This window comes from Nerophis ophidion, linkage group LG26 (assembly GCF_033978795.1).
Source record: "Nerophis ophidion isolate RoL-2023_Sa linkage group LG26, RoL_Noph_v1.0, whole genome shotgun sequence".
NCBI classification, from domain to species: domain Eukaryota; kingdom Metazoa; phylum Chordata; class Actinopteri; order Syngnathiformes; family Syngnathidae; genus Nerophis; species Nerophis ophidion.
Window position 1 is genome coordinate 13,427,602 of NC_084636.1, and position 12,273 is coordinate 13,439,874.

Here is a 12,273-nt window from a genome sequence, read left to right on the forward strand (position 1 = left end):
CTGCGATGAGGTAGCGACTTGGCCAGGGTTTACGCCGCCTTCCGCCGGATTGTAGCTGAGATAGGCACCGGCGCCCCCCGCGACCTCAAAGGGAATAAGCGGTAGGAAATGGATGGATGGATAGCTGTAAATATACTCCTCCCCTCTTAACCACGCCCCAAACTACTCCCCACACCCCACCTCCCGAAATCGGAGGTCTCAAGGTTGGCAAGTATGGGCACGTTACAACTTCATAGTCTCCTTTGAACGGCCATTTTTCATATTTACAAGACATTTTGGACAACTTTATGCTTTTAACTTGGTGAGGACAGTTGGGGGAGGATCTCTTTTGGATGAATGGGGGAAAAAAGAAAAACGCTCTCATAAGCAGGGAGGAATTCTGGATTTCAGAAGAAGGGGGTAAACAACTGGCGAGCAAACAGGGGGCGTGGCTTGAAAGGATCAGATGCGTGTTTTGGAGTAATATGAATGGGAAACACAATAACTTATTTTTTGTACGAAATAACAAAATAAACAGAATTAAATTAAAAATAGAGCGGAATATAAATTAGGTCAGTAAAAAAAAAACACAAAAGGCTAGATCATCCCTACAAGCCTGTTTCACAGGTTTCCCTTCCCAGACGGGCAGAGAAACCTCTAGGGAGGATCTAGCCTCTTGTGTTTTTTACTGACCTAACATATATTCCGCTCTACTATTTATTTCATTCTGTTAATTTAGTTATTTCGTACAAAAAATATATTATCATACCCTGGAAGGGAAACCTGCGAAACAGGCTTGTCGGGATGATCTCGCTTGTTGTGTTTTTTACTGATCTAACATATATTCTCCTCTACTATTTATTTCATTCTGTTAATTTAGTTATTTCGTACAAAAAATATATTATCATGCCCTGGAAGGGAAACCTGCGAAACAGTCTTGTCGGGATGATCTCGCCTCTCGTGTTTTTTACTGACCTAACATATATGTATATATATATATATATATATATATATATATATATATATATATACACACACATATATATATACACACATATATATATATACATATAAATATACACATATACAGTATATATACATATATATATACTGTGTGTATATGTGTACATATATATACATACACATATATATATACTGTATACATACATATGTACTTATAAATATGTGTACATATATATATATATATATGTATGTGTGGGAAAAATCACAAAACTACTTCATCTCTACAAAACTGTTTCATGAGGGGTTCCCTCAATCGTCAGGAGATTGAGGGAACCCCTCATGGAACAGTTCTGTAAATTAGAAAGTAACAAAAGTGTCCGCATCGTTCAACTAATAATTGTACACAATGTTTTTTCAAGATTGCATTGTGATTCAGTTTAGTTCAAACCTATTTAGTTTTGTGTTCCGCTGGAACAAAAGACTGATCGGCAATACCCAGAATGGGCACCAGACTCCTCTTGTTTGTATTTTTTTTATTGATTGTACTTGTTCCATGATTCGTATTGCTGTGTTTGATTGATTGATTGAGAAGTTTATTGACATCTTAAAGAATTAAATCCATGTACTGCTTTAAAAAGGCAAATGGATGGAACAAAAACCCAAAAGGCTTGTTTCCATTGTGGTCCATTGACTATTCATCACATTTGATACATTCAATAATAAAAGATATATAACCTGTAACGTATATATAAAAAATGGATAAATGATATACATATACCTGTACACAGTATACATATCAGGTGATTAGAAAAACAATGTGTACAAAACATGGGGGGGTGTTTATACACTATGTACATGACTCTATGTTGTACATGACTATGCACATGTTGACTCCAAGAGTGTGCAAAATGTGAGATGAGGGCCGACTTGCTCTTATCTAGCATCTAACTGCTGATTGGTTAGCGGCTGTGTGCTGTCAATCATTGTTACGTTGGCAAGAATGCCAATAATTGAGCTTATGGGCAATTTCATCCAGAGAAACTGTTTTCCACCTGGCACTCGTGTTTGACTTGCCTCCATTTAATAGCCTAACATTACTTTTGTTAAAGTTAAAGTACCAATGATTGTCACACACACACACTAGGTGTGGTGAAATTTGTCCTCTGCATTTGACCCATCCCCTTGTTCACCCTCTGGGAGGTGAGGGGAGCAGTGGGCAGCAGTATTGGCCGCGCCCGGGAATCATTTTTGGTGATTTAACCCCAATTCCAAGCCTTGGTGCTGAGTACCAAGCAGGGATGTAATGGGTCCTATTTTTTTAGTCTTTGGTATGACTTGGCCGGGGTTTGAAGTCACAACCTACCGATCTCAGGGCGGACACTCTAACCACTAGGCCACTGAGTAGGGTTTGGACGTTAAACAGAGCAGGGGACAAATACCAGTTTTTGGAACAGTGCAGGGGACTTCTCCCTAAGTTACGGCTACGCTCGTATGACGTCTCCCCCGAAAAGGAAGGACTGACTCCATGTCTCCTTATGCTTCTCAGCCATAGCTTCTCAAATCCTCACCAAGCACAAGTCGATCACGCGGGAACTCCCATCTGGAATCGTAGGGCAGCTGCATGGGGTCCACGTAGATGTACTCGTGGCCGTCAGGGCTCACGGACTCGATCACCCTCCAGCGGATCTCATAGCGCGGTTTCTGAAAACACATCGGACTGTCCCTTTAAAAACCAGGTCCATCGTTGGAGAAAGGGTGGGGCAAACGAGCAGATGGTCAGATGTGTGCATGAATGAACGTAGTACCTGTTTCCAGACAACAACCAAGACAATGAGTGAGATGATGACAATGACCAGCAGCACCAGCACGGCGGCAGCTACGGTCAGCTCTCGATGGGGGCCTGTCAAACGGGGGACAACATCAATTACCCCAGTGAGGCTAAAAGGTATTTTGGAAGAATAACACTGAGGTTTGGGATGGGAATGACGATAGCATGCTGGAGATGGACGTCACTGTTTAGTTCTCCTAAAAATATAGATTTCTAAATTTAGCTCACATTCAAGATGGCCCATCGAATCCTAAATAACACTGCACCAGCGCCACTTAAGCACTTTGTCCAGTTTACATCTGCTGTGACAACTAGAAACACACGAGCTTCCACCAGGGGGCAGTGTAGCGTACCCAGACGTAAAACATATTTTGCACAATCAGCCGATAAATGAACACAACAAACTTGAAAAGTCTAACAGATTACTCTTCATTCACAATTGAAGTTAAAAAGTGGCTTTGGAGCAATCAAAGGTGCTCACACGGTCAATAAGGTGGGCACTGTGTTTGGCAGATCAACTTAATGTGTGTTATATTTATCCATGAGAGCATTTTTGTTTTAAATTGTGAGGCGTGACTGTTAAAATCATGGTTGTTTTTACAAATGATGACAGATGAGAACAAGAGCAGGAATTGTCTTTGTGCGCTGATGTAAATGAGGTGTGGTTGTATTGTATATTAAGTGTCCATGAAAGGGCATTTTATGACTTTTCTTAATTTGATTACATGCTATAGTATGATTTTATTGTCATAATTTTATTGCATGATTTTTGTATACCTAAAACTTAAAGGACTTGAGAAGAAACCAGAACATGAGAAGCACGACAGTGTTTGTTCTTACCGCTGGACACCAGCTTTACTTCCCGGCTGACGGTGGCCATTTCGTTCCTGGCCAAGCAGCGCACCGCCAGCGTGTTTTCCAGATGGCCGAACAGGACCTGGCTCTCCAGGTTGTTCTCCTCGTCCAGGTGCGACTCCACCGTGATCTCGGTGGAGTTGGCGGGGAGCGGCGCCCATTGTGACGAGTCGTTGGCGCAGCTGAGCAAGAGACAATTTAGCACATGCTGAGACGTCCGCAACAAGTGTCGCAGGTTGATTCTAAAGCGGGGCTTTAAAATCCAACTGGTCCTTAAGGTACCTGGTTTTTGTGCTATACTAAACTATTGAAATAATATTGTATAATGCCGCTAGTAGCTAGCTGGCATCTAGCCCGCTAATCCCTTGCTAACACTTAGTGAACTAATCACTAGCTTACAACTGGTGTGCCAATTGCTAGCTGAGAACCAGCATTCTAATTCCGAGCTGACAACTGCCGCGCTAATCGCTCGGTGACAACTAGCAAGCTAATCATGAGCTGACTATTGACACACTAATCACTAGCGAACAACTGGCAACCTAATCACTAGCTGACAACTGGTGTGCTAATTGTTAGCTGAGAACCAGCATGCTAATTCCGAGCTGACAACTGGCGCGCTAATAGCTCGCTGACAATTAGCAAGCTAATCACGAAATGACTATTGGTACACTAAAAACTAGCTGACAACCTGTGCGCTAATCGCTCGCTGCCAACTAGCAAGCTAATCATAAGCTGACTATTGGCACATTAATCACTAGCGAACAACTGGCAACCTAATCACTAGCTGACAACTGGCGCGCTAATAGCTCGCTGACAACTAGCAAGCTAATCACAAAATGACTATTGGTACACTTAAAACTAGCTGACAACTGGTGCGCTAATCACTCGCTGCCAACTAGCAAGCTAATCATAAGCTGACTGTTGGCACATTAATCATTAGCGGACAACTGGCGAGCTAAACGCTAGCTGACGACTGCACGATGCCAACTTGCGAGCTAATCGTAAGCTGACTATTGGCACATTTTTCACTAGCTGACAACTGGTGAGCTAAACGCTAGCTGACGACTGGTGCGCTAATCGGTCGCTGACAATTAGCGAGCTAATCACAAGCAGACTATTGGCACATTAATCACTGGCTGACAACTGGTGAGCTAATCGCTAGCTGACAACCGACGCGCTAATCACTCGCTTGGAACTGACGCGCAAACCGCTTGCTGACAACTCGCAAGCTAATCACGAGCTGACTATTGGAACATTAATCACTAGCCGACAACTGGCGAGCTAATCACGAGCTGACTATTGCCACACTAATCACTAGCATACAACTGGCGAGCTAAACACTCGCTGACAACTGGTGTGCTAATCACAAGCTGATTATTGAAAACTCATCGCCTGCTGACAACTGGTGCGCTAATCGCTCGCTCACAACTAGCAAGTTAATCACGAGCTGACTATTGACATGCTAATCACTAGCTGACAACTGAAAAGCTTAACGTTAGCTGACAATTTGTGCGCTAATTGCTCGCGGACAACTAGCAACCTAGCCACAAGCTGACTATTGGCACACTAATCTCTGTCTGACAACCGGTGCGCTAATCATTAGCTGACAACTGGTGCGCTAATAGCTCACTGACAACTAGCGAGCTAATCACTAGCTGACAACTGGTGCGGTAATCGCTTGGTGACGACTACCATGCTAATCATTAGATGGCGACTAGTTAATCGCTAGCTGAAAACTGGTGCTCTAATCGCTCGCTGACAACAAGCATGCTAATCACTAACTGACAACTAGTTAATCGCTCGCTGACAACTGGCAAGCTAATCACTTGCTGACAACTGGTGCGTTAATCGCTTGGTGACGACTACCATGCTAATCACTATATGGCAACTAGTTCATTGCTAGCTGACATCTGGTGCTCTAATCACTCGTTGACAACTAGCATGCTAATCACTAGCTGACAACTGGCAAGCTAATCACTTGCTGACAACTGATGCACCAATCACTCACTGGCAACTGGTACACTAATCGCTCGCTGACAACTCGCATGCTAATCACTAGCTGACAACTGGTGAGTTGATCGCTAGCTGACAACTGGTGCGCTTATAGCTCACTGACAACTAGCGAGCTAATCACTAGCCGACAACTGGTGCGCTAATCGCTTGGTGACGACTAACATGCTAATCACTAGATGGCAACTAGTTAATCGCTACCTGACAACTGGTGCTCTAATTGCTCGCTGACAACTAGCATGCTAATCGACTAACTGACAACTAGTTAATCGCTAGCTGACAACTGGCAAGCCAATTACTTGCTGACAACTGATGCACCAACAACTCGCTGGCAACTGGTACGCTAATCGCTCGCTGACAACTAGCATGCTAATCACTAGCTGACAACTGATGCGCTAATCGCTTGGTAACAACTAGCATGCTAATCACTAGCTAACAACTAGTTAATCGCTAGCTGACAACTGGCAAGCTAATTGCTCGCTGACAACTGATGCACCAATCACTCGCTGGCAACTGGTACGCTAATCGCTCGCTGACAACTAGCATGCTAATCACTAGCTGACAACTGATGCGCTAATCGCTTGGTAACAACTAGCAAGCTAATCACTAGCTAACAACTAGTTAATCGCTAGCTGACAACTGGCAAGCTAATTGCTCGCTGACAACTGATGCACCAATCACTCGCTGGCAACTGGTACGCTAATCGCTCGCTGACAACTAGCATGCTAATCACTAGCTGACAACTGGCGACTTGATCGCTAGCTGACAACTAGCAAGCTAATCACGAGCTGACTATTGCCACACTAATCCCTCGCTGACCACTAGTGTGCTAATCACGAGCTGACAACTTGCAAGCTAATCACGAGCTAACTATTGGCACACTTATCACTAGCTGCCAACTGGCGAGCTAATTGCTAGCTGCCAACTGGTGCACTAATCGCTCGCTGAAAACTAGCAAGCTAATCATAAGCTGACAATTGGCGAGCTAATCGCCAGCGGTCAACTGCTGCGTTAAATGCTAGCGTACAACTGGTATGCTAATAGCTAGCTGGCAGCTTGCGCCACTATTGATAGCGACAACGGGTGCGCTAATTGCTAGGTGACAACTATTGTGCGCCGCTAATGATATCTGGCAATTGGTGCACTAATTGCTAGCAGGTAGCTAGAGCGTTTATCACGAGCTATCTTAAATGCTAACATGGATGTAAAAATATCATTATTTAATTATGATTTTATTGTACACGTACAGTGAGTACGGTGTCCATGCCACGGCTATCTGTAAACTACACTACAGAGTGTTATGTCCATGTTAAACATGTAATATTCGTGAAAATATTGCCTGTGGAATAGGAAAAAAATACTCGACATATAATAAAATTGAGCCAAAAATGTCAGGACCCCCCCCCCCCCCCCCCCCCCCAACCTTGTTGAAGACCTACTGTTTGATGTCCTTGCAGATGAACCACTCCACTTCAGGTGTGGGCTGCCCCCCAGCGATGCACACCACAGACTGGCCTGAGGCTGACCCGTGGTGGATGTCCATCAGGTCCACGATGACGGCCGGGACTGCGAGAGTCACAAAGTAAGTGAAAACATGCCAGATAGCGCCGCTAAAAGCCTGCTGGTGCAGGAAAGTGATAACATTCAAATCACACTAAAAGGCCTTCTGGCATTCCTCGTGCTGACCTTTGACCTGGAGGTTGAAGCTGACACTGCGAGTTTGGTTCCCATTCTCCACCCTCATGGTGTAGTTGCCACTGTCCTCCTCCTTGGCCCGGATCAGCGTGAGAACACCCAGGTACCTAGACCGGACCCAAACAGACTCTAATTACAGAGCACAGTGTGGGACCGTTACTTTGAACTCTCGTTGTGCTAAATAATGGGGACGGGGCGAGGGACGGGACGAGACGAGGGTCGGGACGAAGGACGGGACGAGGGTCGGGACGCGGGGACGAGGGACGGGATGAGGGTCGGGACTAGGGATGGTACGAGGGTCAGGACGAGGGGACCAGGGACGAGGGGACTAGGGACAGGACGAGGGTCGGGGCGAGGGGACGAGGGTCGAGGCGAGGGGACGAGGGTCGGGGACTAGGGACGGGACTAGAGTCGGGACTAGGGACAAGACGAGGGTCGGGACGAGGGGATGAGGGCCGGGAACAAGGGACGGGACGGGGGTCGGGACTAGGGATGGGACGAGGGTCGGGACGAGGGTCGGGACGGGGGTCGGGGAGAGGGACGGGACGAGGGTCGGGATGAAGGGAGTAGGGACGGGACTAGGGATGGGAAGGGGCGGGACGGGAGACCGGGCGAGGGACGGGACGAAGGAAGGGACTAGGGACGGGAAGGGGCGGGACGGGAGACAGGGCGAGGGACGGGACTAGGGATGGGACGAGGGTCGGGGCGAGGGGACTAGGGACAGAATGAGGATCGGGACAAGGGTCGGGACGGGACTAGGGATGGGACGAGGGACGGGACGAGGGTCGGGATGGGAGACGGGGTGAGGGACGGGACGAGGGACAGGACGAGGGGACTAGGAATGGGACGAGGGTCGGGACGAGGAACGGGACTAGTGATGGGACGAGGGTCCGGACTAGGGACGGGACTAGGGACGGGACGGAGGACAGGACGGGGGTCAGGACGAGGGACGGGACGAGGGACGGGATGAGGGTCGGGACAAGGGACGGGACTAGGGTCGGGACGGGACTAGGGACGGGACGAGGGACAAGACTAGGGAAGGGGCGAGGGTTGGAACGAGGGTCAGGACGAGGGACGAGACTAGGGTCTGGATGAGGGCCGGGACGGGGGTCGGGACGAGGGACAGGACGAGGGTCGGGACGAGGCTCTCACCTGGTCTCGCTGACTTGCCGCAGGTTGGTGGAGATCTCGGCGGTGATGTCGCTCAGCGGGAGGCCGTCTTTGAGCCAGGTGACGCGGGCGCCTGGGAACGAGTCGATCTCGGCCCGGAACTCCCGCACCTCGTCCAGCTCGGCCGATTCCCGGACTCCGAACTCCGGTCGCAGGAATAAAAACGTGTGTTCTGTTCCGGAAGAGGAGAGTAGCGGTTGATGACAGGAAACAGGACTTTGCGTGCGGTACACGACGGAACACGAACGTACCGTAAACCGTGATGGCGAGTTGCTTCGTCTGGCTGTCGTTGCTGATGATGTCGGTGATGGAGCAGGCATAGACGCCGCTGTCTTTCGCCGAGGCTTGCGGGATGGTGAGCGTGTAAAGAATCTCCTGGTCGCGCTTGTTCTCGTGCACCGTCTTCATCGCGCGGTTAGCCTGCCGAGCAAAAAGCCTTCAGACCCACGGCCACGTTTTCAGTCGGGGAATGGTCTGCCGCACACCACTCACCAGTTTGCCGGGGTACTTCCAGTGGTCCTCCAGGATCTCCGACCCACGGGCCAAGCAGGTGACAGTGATGGGGTCTCCCACCAGCAGAGCGGTGCGCTTGGCCGACAGCTCCACGTGGAGAGCGCCGCCACCTGACAAACACGGAAGTAGGTCAAACACTCGAGAACTGAAAGCCGATTTGTCAGAGCTTCTCAGCCTGCTCAGTGGCCTTGTGGTTAGGGCAGGGGGGTCAAACGTACGGCCCGAGGGCCGGATCGGGCCCGCGAGCAGGTTCTTTTCCTGCCCGCGCTCGCGGGATGAGTTTGCTAAGTATAAAAATTAACCACAAATTTTTGAATGAAAGAAACTGATTTTCTAAATGTGTCCACTAGATGTCGCAATAGCAATTCTTTGTATCTTTGTGGACGATGCTACATATGTACAAAATAAACCACATGTTTGTCATGATCCACGTCTTGGATCATGGCATATTCCGGTTTTGGTTCTGTTTATCACATTCTGTCTAGTATTTATCTTCTTCAGTTCTTTGTGGCACTTCCTGGTTTTGTTCCATTGTCATAGTTACCCATTTAGTGTCACCTGTCTACCCTTTGATCACGCGCACCTGCCCTTGATTAGTTATCTCCCTATTTAAGACCGCCTTTGTTTGACATTCTTTCTTGGACTCTTGTTTGCTTCACGCTACAGTTGACGTCGCTCTTTCCAGCCTTGTGGTAACTACCTTCGTGTACATTAGCTTCCATGCTATTTCAGTTGTTCGTCCCTAGCTCATGCTAGCGCTTTCTGTTTTGTTTGTTAGTGCCTTCGAGCAAGTGTTTTTGGTTCTTAGTCTGTTTTAGTTAGTATGAATAAATTATTGTTCCTACCTCACGCTGTGTCCATCTTCGCTGCACCCACGAGAGAACAACTCGTCACCACAATGCCGCCGAGACGTCACAATGTTAGTACATCACAGGGTTTCCCACGCATTCATTTATTTGTGGCGGCCCGCCACGAAAGAATTACGGCCGCCACAAAAAATAAAAAATAAATAAATAAATAAAATACATCTATATTTTTTTATTTATTTTTTATTTTTTCCAGCTTTTTTCTGGCTTGACCGCTCATAAAAGCAATGGGACTCTGTCTGTGAATGGAGCTTGTAGTTACATATTATATAAATATGTAGATATTATATAAATATGTATATAAATATGTACATAAAGTGTTGTAAGTATATTCCAACTCCGCGTTCTTCTTGGTCATCGCCGCTGCCGCCGCCGCTGCCGCCGCCGCTGCCGCCGCCGCTGCCTGACCCCCCAACCCCCCGCCGCCCGACCACACCACCACAAATAGATGCCTGACCTGTAGGAAACACTGCATCACTGCTCCCCTCACCTCCCAGGGGGTGGAACAAGGGGATGGCTCAAATGCAGAGGGTAATTTCACCACAACTAATATGTGTGTGTGCGACTATCAGTGGTACTTTCACTTAAACTTCCTGCGGTACGCACCGGTCCAGCCATGGACGATGTACTCCTCGCTGTAGTGCACCACTCCGTTTACCACGGCCTTGCAGACGTAGGTCCCGGCGGTGAACACCCCCAGGGCGCCTCTCTTGCTGTCGTAGACGCTCGGGACAGGCTGCTGGGTGTCCACGTTGAGCAGGGTGACATTCGCGCCGGGGTCGGACACCCGACACTGGATCTCCATTTCCTCGTGGCCGGACAGGACATGATTCCCGAAGGGCACCGGCGACGGCACAAAGGGGACGTCCGGATCGGGGACGTAGACGTAGATGCTGCTCTCCTCCGCCTCCTCTGTGGCGTTCTGGCTGTAGAAGCAGGTGTAGAAGCCCGTGTGCAGGACCGTGGCGTGGGCCACCACGATGGTGGTGACAAACAGGCCGCTGTTGTCTTCCTGCGTCTGCTCGGGCGCGTCCAGCGGCATCTCCCAGGCAAGGCTGGCCTCGCCCCGGCAGGTGAGGGTGAAGGAAGCGCCAAGAGCCACCACCATCTCCTCTTTTTGTGGCAGCAGCACCGGCCCAGAGGACGGCGGGAAGGTCAAGGCGGTGGAGGCTGAAGGAGACGCGGGGAATGAAGAGCAGCAAACACATCGGAACTATCACAGGTAAAAGATTCTTACCTTTAACTTTGAGCGTGAAGGAGAACTGAGCCACGTGAGAGCCGCTCACAGCCGTGATGGTGTAGTTCCCGCTGTCTCTTTCAAGAGGCTGCCGGAATATCAGGATGCTTTGGTACCTGCAAGACAAATGTCGACACATGCATTTGTCAACGACGAATTGGGTGGGACCAAAAACGGTTTGTGTCTTCCATTCTTTGTTACTTCTCAGTCGCTTTATATTACAGTAAAGGTTTGTTAGCAGGAGGAAGCAAAAACCTGATTTTTTTTTTAAAAAAAAAGCCTTTTTCAACAACAACAACAAAAAAAGTATATATATATATATATATATATATATATATATATATATATATATATATATATATATATATATATATATATATATATATATATATATATAATATATATATATATATATATATATATATAATATATATAATTATATATAATATATATATATAATATATATATAATATATATATATAATATATATAATTATTATTATTATTGTTATATTATTATATATTATATATATATATGATTAATTTAATATAATATATATATATGTTTATACATATATAGCTGTATATATGATATAATATATATAGTATATTATATTAATGATTGAATTATATTACTAATACTAATAATATAACAATAATAATAATAATTCACTATACAATATTATTAATATAATTATGCATATTATTAATATACTATTATAATTAACATATATGGCATATATAATATTAAAATTAATAAATATATAATATTATTATAATTAATACACATTAATTCATCCCTTATTATTATTATTATATTGTTTTGATCAATACATATAATATTATAATTATTTAGTTAAGTATTAATATTATTAATATAATTAGTAGTATAATTATTGATATTAATAATTTTCGTATTAATATTAATAATATATTATATTTGATATGTATATATATAATTTTTAGAATTAATACACATTAATTAATTAATTAATTGTTAATATTGTTAATATAATGTTATCATTAATATATGCATAATATTATAGTTAATTAATTGTTAATATAATCATTGATAGTATTAATATAATTATTAATTTTATTAATATTGTATTATATTTACTTTATATAATATATAATATTATAATTACTAAATATATA

At 45.4% G+C, this 12,273-nt stretch overlaps 1 protein-coding gene across 1 annotated transcript in view; it reads right to left on the minus strand.

Moving 5' to 3' along the window:
- Nucleotides 1–12,273, minus strand: part of pdgfra (platelet-derived growth factor receptor, alpha polypeptide) — a 60,058-nt gene that overhangs the window by 26,523 nt on the left and 21,262 nt on the right. The window contains exons 8-17 of the mRNA XM_061888764.1: nt 11,117–11,232; nt 10,486–11,049; nt 8,993–9,123; nt 8,752–8,920; nt 8,483–8,672; nt 7,322–7,437; nt 7,075–7,201; nt 3,611–3,807; nt 2,748–2,842; nt 2,511–2,643 (exon numbers count right to left, since the gene is read on the minus strand). Coding sequence (XP_061744748.1) covers nt 2,511–2,643; nt 2,748–2,842; nt 3,611–3,807; nt 7,075–7,201; nt 7,322–7,437; nt 8,483–8,672; nt 8,752–8,920; nt 8,993–9,123; nt 10,486–11,049; nt 11,117–11,232 — 1,838 coding nt within the window. The remainder of the gene's footprint in view (nt 1–2,510; nt 2,644–2,747; nt 2,843–3,610; nt 3,808–7,074; nt 7,202–7,321; nt 7,438–8,482; nt 8,673–8,751; nt 8,921–8,992; nt 9,124–10,485; nt 11,050–11,116; nt 11,233–12,273) is intronic.